Source organism: Branchiostoma belcheri, unplaced genomic scaffold (assembly GCF_001625305.1).
Source record: "Branchiostoma belcheri isolate BF01 breed outbred unplaced genomic scaffold, Haploidv18h27 scaffold12, whole genome shotgun sequence".
NCBI lineage: Eukaryota > Metazoa > Chordata > Leptocardii > Amphioxiformes > Branchiostomatidae > Branchiostoma > Branchiostoma belcheri.
Window position 1 is genome coordinate 2,510,552 of NW_017802602.1, and position 19,825 is coordinate 2,530,376.

The window sequence follows — 19,825 nt, forward strand, 5'->3', positions numbered from 1 at the left end:
CATTGACTGTTACCACCTACCATAAAGTATAAAAGAAATAATCGTTACATAGTTTTTGAACAGTTTTTACATGTAGTATGATCCATACCTCCAAAATTCTGAGTGGTGCAGGTAAAATTTGTCTGGTGTGTGCAGGTAATTTTCATTGTTACCTGCACCAGTGCAGGTATGCAGAAAAAGTATTTCGAGCCCTGTGTAAGAAGATGTAACACTCAGAGACTTGAACTTGACCTAGGCTAGCTTGTAGTCCACAGTTCGGACTTGACCGGTTCCGTGCGCCTTCACGAACCGTTCGCGATCTTTGTCAGGACTGATATCGGCGATCTTGTCCTCAATGGAACACAAAACCTGCAGTCAAACAATAAAAGCAATCAATATATTGACATGCAAGTTTATTATCCAAGCAGAGGAAACTAGGAAATTTGACACCACAATTACATGCTGTATGCATTCATGTTGGAACCAAAAGGTCCAGGGTTCAATCCCGACATGCCTGATGTTGTGCCCTTGGGAAACACAGTTTACACGACTTCCCTGCCTTAGCATGAAATTTACTTCGTGTTGGACAAAACATTCAGCCTTTTCGTCGCATCACACGCTGCAAAGTTCCAGTAATTGACAGAAAAAATGGTGCTGGCTAGAGCCCTGGACTAGTGTACATGGTACAACTGTTGAGTTCTCACCTTGCCCCTTTCCTTGTCTACATCCTTCCTCAGGGAGATATATTTGTTCAGCTGTTCCTTCACCATCTGCACTCGCTCACCCTCAAGTCTCTCCAGCTCCTGGGAAGTCAGGAAAACATATACATCAAAGATTTATAACCAAACTGCGCTGCAGTTCCAGAACAAGCTGCTAGGGAGCTCAAACTTATGTCACTTCTTCGGTAACACAAGAGCTACCTATCATCCAACATTTGTGACTCCAGCATGTCCAGATTATGAGATATCATAACTGGAAGTTCCACTGCAGTACCATAACAAGACGCTAGGTAGCCTAAAATCTAATCATTTTGAGGTCTCATCAAGACCTACTCACATACCAAGTTTTATGACAATCCATCCGTAGGCTTAGCTCCTTGAATTATAGCTAAGTGCTAAAACACTATACATAACTGTGGAAACATTCCTGTACAATTACTAGAATTCTTGCTGATTGCACACAATGATATACCATTAGGCTGGCCCCTCAGATGTCACCAAGAAACAAACCTGGAAGATCAACAGTTACTGCATTAAAACAGAGACAGATAGAGCAAGTACCTAGTGTAGGTGTGAGGTGCAATTTACTACACAACTACACAATGTACATGTATAATGTACTTCCTTACCAAGGTAGAGGAAACCATTTCTTCGAACCACTTGGACTGAGAGATGTTGTACTGCTCCACTGACTTAAGAAGGTTGTCTCCTGTGAATAAGGTACCAAAAATAAAGAGAATTTAGATATTACTAAACAACAAGATATATCCATGATCAGTAAGATATAGCCTAAATGTTCTGATTATATATTGTTTGACTTTTATCAATTAAGACATCAATGAACAACTGTTACTGCAGTTTGTATCTAAGTTGCAAGATGGCATGTGCGCCTGCAAAGCTGGTAAGTTATGCCAGAGGGCAGTTACAAGGGCTTAGGGCTATACAGATACAAAAGAACTGCCTTTGTTACTGACCTGCTGCCGTGGACTTTCTTCTGGCTTTCTTCAGTTCGTCCTCAGTCTACAAGAAACAAAAAAATGGTATTTTAGATAATAATGTTTCAATATACAACTGGATACAGTTTTGAAAATCAGAGGTTTCAGATACCATCCAATGTCTTAAATCAGTGACAAAACAGAGCCATGCAATTGAACCAAGTCTGTGTCTAAACGAACATACTGCTGGCACACCTTGTGCTTTTGTAGTTTCTGGTCTAGTTCCTTTTGTCTTTCAGCCAGGGCTGCCTTAGCCTAAAAAACAAACAGGAAAACAAACAAAATAAGCATATATTTTTAGTATATAATAACTATTGGAAATTCATTGACTTATCCAGCTATTTTTCCAACTCCACAACTGACAAAAAGTCAGGTGATTGTTGTTGTTGAGACTCTAACCCACAGAGGTATTGCCATTTGACAATTTTGCTGTGCCCAAGAAACACAGCAATGGTGAGTTACCATCAAGCCCCAGCATCAGAGTGCATGTCTAACCCTCGTACAGAGAAAGAGAGAGAGAGGAGAGAGAGAGAGAAATAAAGAGAAAGAGAGCGAGAGAGAGAGAAAGGGAGGGAGAGGGAGAGGGAGGTTACCTTGTTGATTCCTTGGTACTTTTGCTGGATCTGCTTTCTGTGGTCGGCAACGTGTTGTTCTGTCTGGGGAAAGAAAAAGAAAGAAAACCTTTTGACAAAGATAAATTTATTTCAAAGGTATGTCAAGGTTTCATTATAAGCTATTAAAAGCATCAGGCCACACCAATTTACTTGCTGGTGCTCAGACTATAAAGAAAATGTGCTGAAGGAAAAGATCGCAAAATGAAACAGAAAAAAGACTCTCAGGGAAAGTCTTAGTGAATAATATGGTCAAATTCAAGTTTTTGTCTTGGACCTCTGTTTTCATCTTCTCTTTCTGCAATTGCTTGAAAATTCATTCAAAGATCTTCAAGAACCAAGAAAATAAACTGACGAGGCCTACAAAATGTATAACAGTTATTATTAACACAGCCAAGCAAGATACCAAGTTATAGTTTTTCATTATCATTCTGGGGCAACCGTAAGTTTGCAGGAAAAAGTTGCACATGCACAGAACCGAGCTACCACGTGTCACCTTGCCTGTCCAAAGTCCCTACCCAAAATGCTTCACTTACTGTACGCAATTTCTTCTCAAATGTCTGGGCGTTTCTGACAGTCTGATGGAAAAAAATCACAATGTGACGAGAAAATCTTTTTATACTTTTACCAAGAGTCCTTAATTCTATACTTAAAGTCATAATCAAAGAGGTCACCTCATTCCAAGTATGAACTGTACTAGTTTCAAATTTTAAAACAGAGAAACACAGACGCCTTAATTTATCAAGGATTAGTTACCTTTTTCATGTCTTTCTTGAAGGTTTCCCTGAATGTTGCAAGAGGTTTTACTATTTCATCTTGAACCTAAAAGGAAAGAAAGAAAAAGATGAATATACCTAATAACCTAGTGATGAAACCATCAAGACATTACAATGTACATGTATGTTTACATTGACCGTTTTGGACCAACATAGAGTGTATTGTAAACATGCAGGACCATTTGTTAAACTTAAAGATACAATGCACAACAGATGTTGTCTATATGCTATATAAATTATGTAAAATTCATGATTTATTTTTGTCTTCACCTTTACTGAGAATCTGTGGTGAACCTCTGCTTCTTGTGCAATACTCTTCTTCACTTCACTCCACGTATCTCCCAGAGTTCTGTGAAATAAACAAAACCACTTATTTATCTACTTATTAATCTCAGGGTGGCTGAGTGGCCATGTTACACATGGTTGTTTGTTTGTTGTTTGTATTCTATTGTTGTAAGCCATATCAAGGCATAACAAACCAGTTTTGTATGTTAAATACAAAATGCGTAATTATAAGACTGGACAAGTTGTGTAAGGTTTGATCCACTCAGACTGCATGGACCCCTACTATTTCAATAGGTGTAGTGGGCCCTTGCTTGCGGACATGTACATGTACATACAATTTTTTAAGTTCACAGCTGTAAGTCTTACCCTTCTTCTTGAGAAGCCAACAAGTTTTGAGACAATCTTGTCAGAGTTCTGGCATATGCTTCTTCTGCGGCTGCCCTGTGTGCAATAAACAAGACATAAACATGAACATACAAAAATTTGTGCTTATAACAAAATGAACTCAACAATGTGCAAAACTAAAGTCCCTACCCTAATTTTTTTAGGACACAACATTTCCCTAGTCTTTACTGTAAACAAGACAGCAATTTCAATTATGTGTAGTACGTGTACATGATATTAAAGGTACCTTACCTTTCAGTGAAGTACTCTGCCATTTCTTTGGTCATCTGTTTGCCTTGAAGCTGTTTTTCTAGAAGGACATGGAAGCCAGGAAGGTTCCCCTTGTCAGCCTGCATTGAAAATTAGGTTTAACATAAAGAATTTGATGTATTTTAATAACAACTATTCTTAACACATGCATGCACAGATGCAGGTTTAACAGCGTACTGTGTTTGTAATTTTTGTGACTCCAGGAAGACTAGTGTAGTATATATTTATACTCAGTAATGGAGATCCATCAAATAAGCAAATAAACAAACATACAATACTTTTTGTATTGCCAGAGCACAATCTTCACTGAGCATGAAAAAAAATCCTGCAAAACTGTATGAAAGTTTTCAAGAAAATTAATTACCCAGGAGTTGGTGCTTACATTTGAAATGACAAGGCCAAGATGCAGGGCTCTCCTCAAGCAATGAAGCAAGGGTGCTCCCCTCTCCCCAGAATCCTAGCACCTCTCCCAAAATGTTCAAATTTAGGGTTTTCTCTTATGTTTTCATGAAAATTGCTGATTTTTCATCAACAGATTAGGCAGCATCTCTGACCCCTGAGAATTCTTGGGGAGACCCCTGATATGGAATAGTCAACAGACTTACCCAGAAGTAGTCGCAGTAGCTGTACTCTCCAGGCTTTAGGAGTTTCTGATCCGAAGCACTGGAACTAGGCGGGAATGTTAGATGGTTTACCTGGAAAAGAAACATACAAGTCATCAGCAGAAAGAAACAAAGCAAGAAGTAAGAGATTTCAGACTGCTAGGAAGATGTCATTTACATGTATTTCTAGGAGTAGTTTTGTGTTTTCCTGAACGTATAGTATCATGATCGTGGGCATTAACAAGAAAACCAAGGCTACCTGTACTTAGCCCGATAGGGTATGAATGTTACCTATTATATCTATTATTATATTATCATCTTCCTAACATCTATATATAAATGTTATCTGTTATTATGGGTTCACCACACCACGAAGTGGTGGTGAACCCATATTGCTTTTTCTGATGTTTCTTCTCCTCCTCCTTCTCCTCCTCCTTCTCCTCCTCCTGCCATATCTTTAAATGGATTCAGCTTCTTCATTTTAGGGCCTAAGGTCCTGAAATTTGGTATGGAGGTACAGTGGGCAAATACCCCTAGGCGTTTTTTAAATTTTTGTGATACAGGCTTTTAGAATGGTTTTATTTGAGTTTTTTGGCTGTGTTATAGCAAATGTATTACTGTGTTAGTGTGCCGTGTTTACCATGAGTCATCACAATGGAATGCAGGGCATCAACCAATAGGCATGCAGCTTTCCTCTATACTTCTTGCTGATTGGCTGTTGGGATTTAACTTGATTAACACCCACACAGAGCATTTCCACCTGCACAGAGCATTTCTTGCTGATTGGCTGTTGGGATTTAACTTGATTAACACCTGCACAGAGCATTTCCATACTGACAGTATGTCTTTATTCAAGTGTTTTGGTAGGTATTTCAAGCTTTTCTGCTCCAGCATTGGAATGCGGGGCATGAACGTTTTTTTTTTATTTTGAAAATAAACAGTTTGCATTATGCAATTAAAAATCCTAACCAATAAAGTAGGGAATAGCTATCCAACTGTTGTTTTAGTTGTATGTTACTTCATATTATAGTTATATCAATGTAATTAAAACTAAATCATTGTTTTCCCTTGTGTTTCTCATTCTTTCCCTGCCATGTGGTAAAATGTGGTGAACCCATCGCTGTATTTGCTCCAAAGCAAATATTGGCCTTTCTAGTTATTATCAAGATTATCTATTATCATTGTTTGTCCTTACCACATTGTTCTGATCAGTAGATTTTGTTTCTGGAGACTTGATGTTTGGTGTACTGTCTGTCTTCGGAGCGTCCTTCGATAGTTTGGCAGAGGATGGCGTGGAATTATTCAGCACTTTCTTGGGCGACTGAAGAATCTAAAAAGGCAAAATACAAAAATTACATAACCTGCAAAAACAAACAATCTAAACCAGAAATTAGAGATGTCAGACTTCTAGGAACTATTTTGGGTTTTCGTGAATGTATTGGAACTGTGAAGGAGAATGTAAATTGAGTACTATTACACCACTTTCCGAATTCCTCCACACACTGTCCACTTACTCTCCCTCGATGTGACCTCTCTACCTCCATGCTGCATTGCAACTGTCATTACTTGGACATGAAAACCACATGAAAACCACTTCCCACCCTCCATGCATCTGTCGTTACTTACTTGGACATGAAACTCACAAGTCAGTTGGCCAACTTCAATAATTAAAAATTTAAAAAAATACTTAAAAGATCATTCTGTATACTACATGTGGTATTAAAACAGGTTTGAACTGACCTTGTCTTCATGGTCAGGACTTTTCTCTGGTGTCTTCTGCCCTCCATCAGTTTCAATCACGTCATACCCTGTTGTGTGCATCAGACAGAAACAAATGTGAAACAAAACTAAGCTCCGAGTGAAGAGACTCTTTTTTACACAATCATGTCTTTTATTCAGCCAACGTTTCGGTGACCGTCTGTCACCTTCCTCAAGGCACCAAAACGTCGGCTGAATAAAAGACTTGGTTGTGTAGAAAGAGACTCTTTACTCAGTGACTTACCAACCTGATGAAACTATTCACGGAAAACTAAGCTCCACTCAGGAGGTGTTAACAAACAAAGCTACTAGAAAGGTGACCTTTGCAAAATGCAAATGCATAATGTTGACCTTCACATATGGTCTGCTCTGTTAATTCTTAATCAAACACATTCATATACATGGTCAGACAGGAGTCTAAATCCCTCCTGCTATAAAATTGCAACATGATGTAACCCAACACCAGTTACCATGGTGACAGACGTCTGGTTAAGGCAACTGACCTTATTGGTTTGGAGAAGAAGATGAAGAAGCAGCAAATTAAAAACAATATGTTTTCCTTTAGTAAACATAACAAAACTAAGCTCCATGCACGAGGTGTTGCCAAAAAAAAGCTACCCTAACAATAACACGTTAGGTCAGATCTGAACATATTTCTTATCTACACAGTCAAGGCCTCAATGTTGTGCTTAGTTATAATGCCATGGTAAGTATGAACTTCCTACGCAGGAAAAGAAGTTTCTGGGTCAAGAAGTGAAAGGTCGAGAGTTGTTCAAGTGTTCTACGAGTAGGATACCGAAAGATAAGAGGGTCTGCATGGGGGAAATAACATGGTAAATTAATTAAGGCTAGCAATGCTTAACTGAATGTCCTTGCAAAAGGTTCTGGGAATGAGTTTATTGGGAGTATTTATTTCATTATAATCCATGGGGCATTTGGCAAAACGGAACACTCAACACTGCTTTGTTGTTAACTTTTAGGCAATTTGGTATTCAACTCTAGCTATAAGAATAATTTGTAAATTGCACCTAACGATGAATTTAACCTGACAACTTAGACCTCCATCACTTGTTGATGACACATACACGTACCTTGTTTCTTGGTCGGCGTTGTTGGTGTAACTGGGAGTGGGGACCCTGGCATGACAGGGGCGTCCCATGACGTTTCTGAAAGAAGAAAATAATGAAGAAAAAAAAATGAAAACAATAAAAATTCAAAACATGATCATTCGGAATGACATTTTAGTTTGGGTTATTCCTGTACTTCATAAGTCTTGAAGTTTCGATAGATTATTATAGAGACTGAAGTTTCCATAGTATTATTATAGAGACTGAGGTTCTGTCTTCTGTACCAAACAATTAGATTTAAGTAAAAATAGAAAAAGACTGTCCTACCACTGGTTTGTCTGTTGACATAGTACGGTCTTCCATCAGGGGACATGAACACCTGCCAGCCGGGAGGGAGGGGCTCCTGTGGTTGCCCGGGCGACGGGCTTCTGATTGGCTGAGAGTCATCATACTGGATCTCAGTCTGGCTCTGAAAGATAAAATAAAAGTGTTATCATATTTTTGATTACAGCAAATATCAAGATTAGTACATGTAGTAATATCTTCAACAATAAATAATGCATTGTGCATAAAATCTACTGCTTAATGCAGGTATATAAAGCCTGGTTACCAAACCGATCTTAGCTCCCGAGTCCTACATCCTCTCCACTGATGTATAAGTAGGACTCGGGAGCTAGAAGAGGTTTGGTATATACCAGGCTGTGGTAAATAATAAGAAAACAAAGTTTTGGTGGCTGAGCTGTGGGTTTGTGTGTCTGTTTGTCCAGTTAGAGTAGGTTGACAGCACGATGGTGGGGGGAAGATTGACAGGAAATGGGTTGAAATTGAACTTCAAGGGTCCCGTAAACCCAATATGTACTTTACAAAGTCTGAAACCTCAGATTCTTCCTTTTAATCCTCCTTATGAGGGGTGAAACAGAAATACACTCCCCCCTCCTCATAAATGTTGAACAGCCCCTAAACACAAAGAGACAGTGTCTAATACCCTCACACTACCATGTGTTAGTTTCTGGCTGTCTATATTTGATATTGCACAGGTCAGACCCTTGTACCATGTGTGTTTTTCACACTTGTTGTCTTCACAATTAGTCGTCAAGGTAAATAATAACGAAGGACTTGGCACATTCATTAAGATAGTTTGTTTGGATTTCGCGTTTTACTGGATCTACATGTATAGGAGAAACAAAACTTTGGTTTTATCGTTCTAGACTTCAGTAACAAGTAACTCTTTTGTCTTTGCAACCACCATGGTTTATTGAACAACAAAACAGTAGAGTTATGGAAAATGAAACTGTCAAAAGTATGTAATATTATCATTGTATCAACTGTTAAAATTGACAAAATTGCATAAAGAAAGGTCCTTGCTTCTTTTCATTATGCAGTTACAATTTTCAAAACTAAAAATATTATGTGGACTGCTTCCTTGAATTTTCTATGTGCTATATGGGATTCTTGGTCTATTATCTTGATGATGTCCAAGATGGGGCCGTTAGTACTACCCTATGGCCCTCTTTTAGTTCATGTTGGCCAAGTGCGGATATACCATCCTGATGATCTATGAACTTTTGATGTTCCTCTGTCCGTTCCAACAGCTCTAAGTCAAACCAACACAAGAAGCCTTGATTTCCCTCAGCCAAGACTCGGTTCAAGCTTGGTACAGTTGGAAAGTAAACAACTTCCGTCAACACTTACAGTCAAATACTATGACTCACACTGTCTGGCTATATCTCACACACACAGTCAAGGATACCACACATTCTAGTCGTCCTACATACACATACATGGTCCCAGGAAATACAAAATGTATTAGTGATACATGTACTAGTGCTGATACAAATGTAGGTATGTGCTCTTAACATAAAAAACATTGGGCTGCTAAAACTTGAAGATTATAATTACAAAAAAAGTTTTTTGTCATTTTGATCAGATGTAGACATGGTTTGTACATACATTTTGCATTAAAAAAACACCTCCAAAGATTTTAGGTAAATATGCTGCTTGCTTCTGGACAATATTTCACAAAATATTAGTCTTCTCAAGGGCCGATCAAGAAAAACTAGAGTTGGCAGCCTTTCACTAGAGTTAGTCAGGAACCCAGAAAGACAACATTTTTTTTCCCTAGCCCAAGGTCTTTATTTCCTTCTCTTCACTGACTTCACAAGAATGTCTTGATTTTTCAATCAGGACAATGTTATGTTCACAGCGTTTAAACACAAGGCAAGCTCCCCATGTGTCTCTCATCACAGTTGGGTCCCTTACTTAGAAAGAAATGCCCAAATATGACTAGCTTTACTTGGCCTTGAGTCAGGAACCCAGACCAGAGCATTACCTCATAGAAACCATGGCCACCCACCCACTCATACATGTATACTCTCACCATGACTCAGTCAGGCCTAGGAAAAAAATGTTGTGTTTCCTGTTTCCCGACTGGCCCTGGAAAAAAACTGCAGACCCTAGGCTTTTTATTTTGTGGATCCTTGCAAGGGACATAAATTTTTCGAGCTGATCGACCTTTTCTAGCTCCATATGATCTGACACCTGAGTGATGGAACATTGCAATTGTACAATCAGTTTTCCAACATTGACAATGAAAATGTCCTCATGCAAGTTCTACTTTCATTGTTAAACTGTAAAAGTTGGATCACTAGAGATGACTATTTTAAGTCTATGAAAAAAGGGAAGAAAACAAAGGAAAATCCCTACCTACCAACCCAAATTTATTCTGGACTGAAACAGGAAACACAACAATTTTTCCTAGGCCTCTGAGCTACCTTCTGGCTCAAGTCCAATTCCTTGGAATTCCATTGGAAGACAGTAAATAACCGTTTAGGTCAAGGCCTAGAGCAACTGTTGGGAAACTAGTAGAGCACCTGCTTAAGCTGGGCTTGAAATTGAAATACTTAAAGTCAGCATATCTGTACCAGAAACATTTTAATTGCACCATAGTTTCTTTGCCTTTCAGTTCATAAAAAAAAGTTTTGGAAAAAAATAAACGAAAGAAATAGAAAACACATTATTTTCCAAGTGTCTTGATTTCGAAAAAATGCAAAGTAAAGACCACTGTAAAAGTAAATGCATTTACAGTATATTGCCATTGCCTTAGGATACTGTAATTCCTGATTTTTTCTAAGTACTGTTATGTTCACTCACTGTTTTCACTGTCACTTCTGTACCGTGAACTTATCATTACAGTTACATGCCCGTAGCCAGGATTTTGAATGGGGGGGTTCTTCCGACTGCTTGAAGGGACCTCGAGCGCTGTAGGCGCGAGGTTTCTAGGGGGGTCCGGGGGCATGCTCCCCCGGAAAATTTTGAAAAATTAACCTTCTAAAATGGCATTTCGTGCGTTTTTGAGAGGATTTCAAAGAAAAAATCGGAGATAAGTTTCAAGAAAACTCTTGGACCTTTACATAAAAAGTGGACCTTTACATAAAAAGTGGACCAAAAAGTGGACCTTTACATAAAAAGTGGACCAAAACGTGGACCTTTGAGCCTTGTGGGGGGGTTCTTCCGAACCCCCCGAACCCCCCCTGGCTACGGACATGAGTTAACAAATAATTCCTGGACTTTCTTTTTCCTGCACCAGTGTAGATACCGTGAACATGTCCATTTTTTTCAGACCATGAACTTTTGCTACCATGAACACAAAGTGAACTAGAGTTCCCCGATCTCATACCTTCGCCAAATGATGTTAATCTTTATGACTGACAAATTATAGATTAGATTATTCCCCCCTGATTTAAGAAATAGGAACCTAATTTTCATGAATTATATCATTTTATCATAATCTCAACCAAAAGACAGTCTTATATTAACAAACAATGCATTCTAGCATTTCCTAATAAATTATGCAAATGAGGTCCTGATTTGAATAAATGATGTTTAATGATGTTCACCTCAATTTGACTTTCAAATACCACAAGTATGAAATTCCAAGCAGTTATCATTACATAATTATAAAATTTTCTCATTAATTATGCAAATTAAGTCATTATTAACATAATCAATATCTCCCCGTGTTTCTCTCGTTGTCAATTACCAATGTCACAAACTTCAATTGTCCTATCATGGAATGCGGATGATTTATAGAATTTCCTCATAAATTATGCAAATTACATCCATATTTGCATAATTGTCACATAATTATATTAAGCATCACGTAAGCTACCTACATACCAAAAACCACAACGATCCGTCAACTGGTTCTTGAGTTATCCTCTTTTGAATATTTTCAAGAATATATCCCTGCAGTTCCAAAGCAAGCCGCTAGGGGGCCTAAAGTCACGTCACTTCTTCCCCAGCACAAGAGCTACCTACCATCCAAATTTCATCACCATAGCATGTCTAGATCATGAGATATCAAAACCGGAAGTTCAGCTGCAATACCATAACAAGCCGCTAGGGGGTCCAAAATCTAATCATTTTGAGGTCTCATCAAGACCTATCCACCTACCAAGTATCAAGACAATCTATCAAGGCCTTCTCAAGTTATCGTGTTTACAGACAGACACACACACACACAAACACACACATACACGAACGCCCCTGAAAACATAACCTTCTTGGCGAAGGTAATTACAGTAGTCTGTCAATAGCAATAGTAGAGCTCATACAGCAAAAATGTCTGAGCCAAAGGACTGCCAACTGTCACATAGTCCAGATGTATTATCATAGCCTGGAACTAGAGGTCCCATATACCACAGGAGGAGGCAGCCACATTCCTAACCAGCCACACAGTTATTCTAGCAGTCAAACAAGCCACAGCAGGGCTACAAATACTGTAATTCCTGATTTTTTCACTGTACTGTACTATGTTCACTGTCACTTCTGACTGTACCGTGAACTTTATCATTACATTTACACTAAGTTACAGTCAACAAATAATTCCTGGATTTTCTTTTCCTGCACCTGTTGCCACCATGAAAATGTAGTTCCGTGAACATATCCATTTTTCTCAGACCATGAACTACATGTAGTGAAGTACTTTTTTCTGCATACCAGTCACTGTGCACTGGTGCAGGTAACATTGCAAATATCATCTGCACCAGACAACTTTTACCTGCACCACTGCCATTATTTCCTTTAATTTATACTAACTTCATAGCTAGTAACTGTTAATGAAAATCCACATGTAACGTTACATTTGTACACCTAGTAGTACTACGTTTGAATGAATGAGTGAGTGAGTGAGTGAGTGAGTGAGTGAGTGAGTGAGTGAGTGAGTGAGTGAGTGAGTGAGTGAGTGAGTGAGTGAGTGAACGAATGAACGAGCAAACAAATGAACGAACCCAATACATGGGTTGGGTACATTGTACATCAGAAGACATCAGAAATACCTGGCAGGCACAACAGTTACTACAATTTTACCTGCAGGTGATATTTCAAGCCATGGGTACTATTACTTAGTATTAGCATGAGTACTATCCTGGTTAGCTTTACTAGTTAACTATCTAATCAGATATAACCAACCGAGATGGCACCAGGCTAGAAAATCTATCACTTCTCCACATGAGGTTGATAAGGGTAATGGGCCAAACATGTGAACACCCCAGGACACAGGGCAGATACAAGCCTCAGCAGTTACACATGTAGCTGGGAATCTAGACCATCTGTTGAACAACACAATGATATACATGTAGGGATCAGTAGCTTGTTTTGCTTACAATGCTTGCTTGCAATGTTGCAGGACAATACCATGGGATTTGGCTAGAGCAGACACAAGATAGAGAAGGTACAGGTCTGCATGACAATTTATATAAATTATAATAAATATGTACAGAAAATTTGGGACACAAAGCATGCATTTGGAATATTTCTGACCAGCTAATAAACTACATGTAGTAGTACACGCCCATACAGACGCCTAAAACTTGGACAGCAAGGACTACATAATATTAATAAACTACTAGTGCTAATACACCCCATAAAACTTAGAATGCACACAAAATCACACAAACACCGAAATTACAATATTGAATTCCTTTGAGGGCATAAACTGGCATCTTTCATATACAAGTGATTGAATCAGTATCACGGATGCACGGAAGTGCCAAGTGATACCATCAATATTCCATGGAATATCTCACACTAATATGATTTTACACAGAAATGGACAGGAAGAGGAACAAAAACCAGTTTTTATGGGCTACACTGATGCTTATAATTGCCTGAAAACTGGCATAATAGCAAGATATATATGTCATGTATTTGTGAAATGCTATACATAATGGGACAACTATTTTGGAAAGAGCATTTTGGAAATAACTACGAAACTAGGGAAACAGAAGCTAACACAAAGAATTGAATGAAAAATCGTAATAATAGGAAGACATACATCGTATACGTGTGAAAATGCTACATTTACATCATGGGTAAGGCTTATAAGACAACTATTTTGGAAATAACTAAACTAATGGGAACCACGCACAAGCAAGCACATTGACACATAACCAAAACACCCATACACAGACATACAGTACATTGTGTAACTCAACACAATGTCCTATGATACATGTTATACTAGATAACATAATTTACAGCGCACGTACTTAGTAACTAGTGGGCCATAGAAACACACTGTTACAACTCATACAACTTAAAGGTCTAGGTGAGGTCCACACAATGGGAACTGTATTGAGATAGATTGCAAATTGGATTTGCTTTCCACACCATGCTGTAAATTAGGAAACAAATTGAATGGGGCCGTGGCAATCAAGCCTTGTATTGACTTTGCTCACAAGGTAATAGGTTGATGATGTGGACTTTCCAAATTACAGCCATTCCCTTATAAGTTATATGGTACTTTTAAACCTTTACTTCACACATCAATTTTTTTTACCAGAGTTGTTTTTACCAGAGTTGTACTCACCTTTTTTTTCCAATTTCAATCAACCTGAAATCATCAATATCAGACAAATATGAACACAAGTCTCCACAAACCCACATCCCATCCAATGATTTTTTTTTAAATTATTATCCTTGACCTTAGGCCCGATTTAGACTAGAAACGCTTAAGGGGTTTTGGCCAGGGAAACGTTTTGGAACGGTTAACCGTTCCCGGTCTAAAGAGGAAAAAACGGTTTGTTATGGGTTTTCGCGGACCGTTTCCGAAAACCACCTCCATCGTGGTTTTCGACCGTTTCAGAACCCTTCAGCGGGGGGCCCGAAACGCTTTTTGCTAGGTCTAAAGTCAAAGGGTTTCTTGAAACGGTAAACCAGGTCACGTGTCATATGCTAATCACATGCTAATAAGCCCGCGCGCGTCCATTTTCTGGTAGATTCGCGCCATATTCGATTGTGTCCATTTTCGCCATTTTATATCAGGTATTTCTCGAATTTTCGTCATCCTTTATGTCTGGGGGGATGCCAGAAGGCCAGGGGAGGGTCTGGACCCAAGAAGAGATCCGCTGCTTGATCAGCTTGTGGGCCGATCAAACTATACAATCCCGCTTGGAGACCTCGCGTAATAGGGAGGGCATACAGATGCTTGTGGACGGGCTGGCGGCTGAGGGGTATTTACGCACCCCAAAGCAGGTTCGGGCGAAGTTCAAGGCCCTGAAACACAAGTATCATAAGGCCAATGAGGCAAACCGTAGAAGCGGTTTGGGGAGGTCATCATAGGTCACTGTGGGTCAGAAGCATCCTGCGCCACGGGCGGCCCGAAACGCTACCGACTCTGTGTCTAAAGACGAACCGTTTTCTGTGGCGAAACGTTTCGTACCGTTTCGAAACGGTATACCGTTTCTAATCTAAATCGGGCCTTAGAAAAGTTTCTTTCTACCTTCGGAGCCCTGTAACAGGAAGTGGCTTGTCTTGCAATATGTATTGGTTACTTCTAATTAGATAGATTTCTGTCTCTATTTTTCTATGGCAGCTCTGTATGCGTTATAATCACAATGTAGCATACACTGCCTAACAAGTAATTCGATTATGACCGTAACACGATTTTCACGCTACAGTAAACCTCATTACACAGAAACAATTTGGCAAATTAGCGTAGATGGATTTTCTGCCCGCTTTTACACAGTGCCTGCGTGTTAACCCATCAAAATTGGCATACTGTAGTACTCAGGCCTCAGGGTCAAGGAATAACTGTGTACAGTACTGTTACATGCTACATACATGTAGTCAATATTCAAGCACATACTGTACATAGTAAGGTTCAAGTCAGCAGAGTTGGCAGGTTTTGCAACGTAGTAAATTTAAGTCTGAGAGCCAACAAACTAATTTGGAGTAGCCAAAAAATTTGACAAAATTAAATTCTGCCTCAAAAAGTTATATGATACCAGTAAGTTTAACTAGCTTATGATTCATGCAATATAGACTACTAGCATTGTCTTTGTTTGTTACATACAGTCTCAAGCCAAGGCTTTATGAGGTCAACATGCTGACTTTACAAATGTACATCAGGAAGGAAGCCAGACAGGATAGGAGGGGGAAAAGAAGTCTGCTATAACTATACATCAGGCTAGGTCAACAGCCTGGGGCTGGTGCAGGGAGGAAAGAGAAATCCATGTCAGCTACCATGCCAGCTTATAAACCTGCATTTCTCCTCTGGTCTCTTAGTGTCACTGACGAAAGGTTGGATGCTGCCTGAAACGGCCGGCCATTTCCAAAATCATATCCAGCTGCTTGAGTAACTACTTTTTGGCATTAATTCTTATTACCTGGATGTCTAACCTTCATCCATGCAGCTACCATATGATTCACATGATGAAGGTTAGCAGCCAGGGGCTGGCTTAGGGAGGAAAGCGAGATCCGTGTCAGCTACCATATGATTCACATGAAAAGTCAACTGTATAACATTTCCGTCTGGCAAGCATCCACGTACATGTTTGAAGTTCTGAGGTAGAGAGTTACATGTGTTTGTGCATGTATAAGGGTCTACATGCACTTTTTGCTACATAACAAACCATTTTAAGTCTGCTAATCGTAGCCTTTGATTCAATGTTAGCGTTGTCAGGAAATTCTTCGTGAAGCCTAATTTGTCACTTTACTTCTATGTCCTACGTTCTCTCTTATCCAATATTCATTGTTATGCGTCATTGAAAAATTCATTGTTTAATCAAATGCCCCATTGCCCAAAAATCATAACAGAGCATCCAATTTCAAGGTCTGAAGACTAAAAAAAAGTATTGCCAAACACCCCCAAGAACATTCCAGAACAGAAGAATATCCCAAATTAAAGCCTTATGCATCAAGTACTGCCAGGATCCCCCCATGCAGACCCTCTAGTACTAGTAGGGGAGGTCCCCTAGTTTAGGGTCAATAGGGTTACTGTGTACATTTGTACATTAAAATCTGTTACTAGGCTTACAGATTGTGGTTGACATTCTAGACTACCACAGTACATACTAGACTGCTGTTATTTTTTGCCACTGTTTACATAAAACTTTAAAAGGCTAGAAATTCCTGGTCTGAACAGTGACGTAAGTCAAGAGGATATCATTGTTAGCTTAGAGGATTTGATCATTATAATTTGTTAGCGTGTATAGTGCACAGTCATACCAGCCTCAAAAGTGCTGACTTCCTTTTGGCTTCCAAATATTTTAAGATAACAATCTGGCCTTGTCTAAAGGGTGACATACAACTGTAAACATGCTTCCTGTTTCTTAATTCAAGGGGAACAGCATCTGAAATTATGTGGATTTCTTAATATTTCACAACAAAAAACAGAGAATGGGGCATTGTTATCAACGATTAATATTCAACGGACTACAAGAACATTTGGTATCCAAAAGATTTGAATTTCTGATATATTTAGCTCTAGACAGAATACATATTCGTTAAGTAATGTTAGGAAAACATGGAGTCTACAGCTACCAAAATTTGTTACTTGTAAAAAAGTTCTAGACTTGTCACAAGCGATTAATATTCAACGGCTTACTACTAGTACTAGAATATTTGGAATCCAAAAGATTTGAATTTCTGATATATTTAGATCTAGACAGAATATATGCATACATTTTAATGTTAGCAAAACATGGAGTCAACAGCTACCAAAATTTGTTACTTCTAGGCTTCCTTGAATAGTTTGCGCCATTTTCGCGGTTGTCTGGGAATTCCCGTTTATAAAACAAAACCTTTGTCCTCTACTACATCGGATATCAACACCAGAAACGGAGTGCTTTTTTACGCCAGCTTCAAAGTCATGACCTTTCATACAATGGAAAGTCCTTCTTGACAAAAGAACTACATACATGTCGTATTGTTGACCGTTTTAGAAGCTCAAAGGTTGGCTTACTACTAGGGAAGCATAAAGAATTTTCTACTGCCGGTACAATATTCTACAACATATATATCGAAAGAAACTAGTGTAAATGTACCACACTAAACAGGGCTCAAAATTCATTTTTGGGAATAGGTGCAAAAAATATTGGGTGCACAAAAAGAAAGTATTTGGGTGCACTGGTGCATGCACCCACAGAAAAAAAATTGGGTGCACAGCTCCAAATTTGGATGCACTAACTAAGGTGCACATGCACCCAGTATTTCGAGCCCTGTAATATTAAAAGTTGAAAGATCTGTCTGTATAGATATCTTTGACAAGCCATCTCAAAACGGACGTATTAACTGAAGAGATAAGAGAGTTGTTTGTGTTTCGGAATTCCTCTAGACCCTGCATGACCTTTTATCTATATGATTATCACGTTTGATCAAAACAACTCGACAATCTTGTATCTCCAATCTTCAAAAGTCAAGGCTGATACAAGGTATTATATATATATTTACCTTTTTGTTGAACTGTACTAAACCTTTTTAGGTTCAACTTAAAGCAGTTATATACTATGCTTTTGTGAGAAGAAATTGCAATTGTCATTTTTTACAATATGATATCTAAAGCAGAATCAACTTAAAATTTAATCAAGAAGAAATTAATAAAAATGAGACTGGTATAGTGCCATTGTTTATATTGTATGCAACCCACACAAACACACCAATGATTGAAAAATCCAGCTACAAATTACATAGACTGTATCATGTATGTGGGGTCAGCTATGTTTCCCTTTGAGACTTTCTTACAATAATAAAAATCAGTATCAGCTAAATTTGATATGGCAAATGTGTGGATACACTGATCTTAATCAGATAATTAGTGCCCAAAATTATGACTAGAATTTGGCCTCCATGCTTGCTTTCCTTATAAAGATTACCATATAATGTTCCTTATATGTATATATAGTTTGAGTTGTGAGTTGTTTTGAAAATTATACTATTGTGTGTCTCCAAAAATAAACAATCAAAACAAGACTGAAACCTGATTCTTTACCTTGAGTGTGTGCGATGTAGTGTGGCTTGTTGGGGAGGTCAACCTTTGTGTTGTTTTGTGGCCACCCAATCGTCAACAATAGAGGTAAATAATCAACAAGTCTATTCAACAGCGTATTGTGTATCTATTGGTATTTAAAAGAGGTAAATACAAAGGTTTTGCTCTCTAAGCTCTAAAATGCTACACTAAGTATTAAAACAAGAAAATAACTTATCAAAAGTCAGAAATATTGAAGCTAACCTCTACTTAAAGAGAGAAAAGTGTGGTAAAAGAGGAGGGGGCTTTCTGGCCATGCCATGTTTGGTTTCGAAAATATTTGTACGTGCCCGAACTTGAACTTTCTGGCGAAAATCATCACGTTTTCTGAGGAAAAGTTTGCTGATAAAAAATCGTAGATGCAGTAATAGCTATCTGTGCATGTATAGGATTGTATAACGGGGTAACAAAGCAGCTTACCTCGTCCACAAGTTCAACGTACGTAGTGGGGAACCAGTCGCGAACGCCGTGCAACTCGTTGTTTCTGTCGTCTGACAAACTGGGAAATTTTTCTGCTCTCTTCTTCTAGACTACCAAAGTTTTTCTGCTCTCTTCTTCTACCAAATTATAGATGAAGTAATACGTATGTGTGCACGTATAGGGTGGTATAACTGGGTAACAAAGCAGCTTACCTCGTCCACAAGTTCAACGTAGGTAGCGGGGAACCATCCGCGGACGCCGCCGTCCCTCTCGCCCTCCCACCACCCGTCCTCCGCCGTCTGTAGCACGCGGACCCAGGCCCCGGCCTCGAAAGCCAGCCCCTGCTCGCCTGGCTCCGGCACGAAGTCGTACAGAGCCCGGCACAGCGATCCCTCGGCCTCCATCGAGGTAAAAACGACTCCAAACCACCAGAAAACTCCTCAGCAACTCGTTGTTTTTGTCGTCTGACGAACTGGGAAGTTTTTCTCTCCTCTCTTCTTTTTGCCCCCCGAGATTTCCGGAAGTGGGAAGTGTTGATTTCGCCGCCAAGCATCACGGGACAGGATGAATTTTAAATTTTGGCGGGAATACTTTTGGATTTAAAAAAAAATCACCCCTGGACCACATCAATATAATTTCTTGGTTGTTATATTT

The 19,825-nt window shown here is 39.0% G+C and overlaps 1 protein-coding gene across 1 annotated transcript; it reads right to left on the reverse strand.

Moving 5' to 3' along the window:
* Window positions 1-108: 108 nt before the first annotated feature.
* LOC109462869 (growth arrest-specific protein 7-like) lies at window positions 109-19,707 on the reverse strand. Its single transcript, XM_019759507.1, has 17 exons — window positions 19,384-19,707; window positions 7,774-7,915; window positions 7,471-7,545; window positions 6,362-6,429; window positions 5,817-5,951; window positions 4,625-4,714; window positions 4,002-4,099; window positions 3,732-3,806; window positions 3,351-3,429; window positions 3,061-3,126; window positions 2,841-2,882; window positions 2,287-2,349; window positions 1,889-1,948; window positions 1,673-1,718; window positions 1,328-1,407; window positions 684-782; window positions 109-348 (listed from the first exon to the last, which is right to left on the reverse strand). Exons 1-17 carry the CDS (start codon window positions 19,573-19,575, stop codon window positions 232-234), a joined length of 1,527 nt encoding a protein of 508 aa, XP_019615066.1. The 5' UTR covers window positions 19,576-19,707; the 3' UTR covers window positions 109-231.
* Between the last annotated feature and the right edge of the window lie 118 nt (window positions 19,708-19,825).

What these genes read in the sequence shown, in the direction of transcription:
- LOC109462869 (XM_019759507.1), bottom strand. Translation starts at nt 19,575, where the DNA reads ATGGAGGCCGAGGGATCGCTGTGCCGGGCTCTGTACGACTTCGTGCCG. An exon ending in ACGTTGAACTTGTGGACGAG is followed by an intron (nt 7,916 to 19,383) that starts GTAAGCTGCTTT and finishes TTTATCTTTCAG; the next exon opens with AGCCAGACTGAGATCCAGTA. An exon ending in GCAGAGTACTTCACTGAAAG is followed by an intron (nt 3,807 to 4,001) that starts GTAAGGTACCTT and finishes TATTGCACACAG; the next exon opens with GGCAGCCGCAGAAGAAGCAT.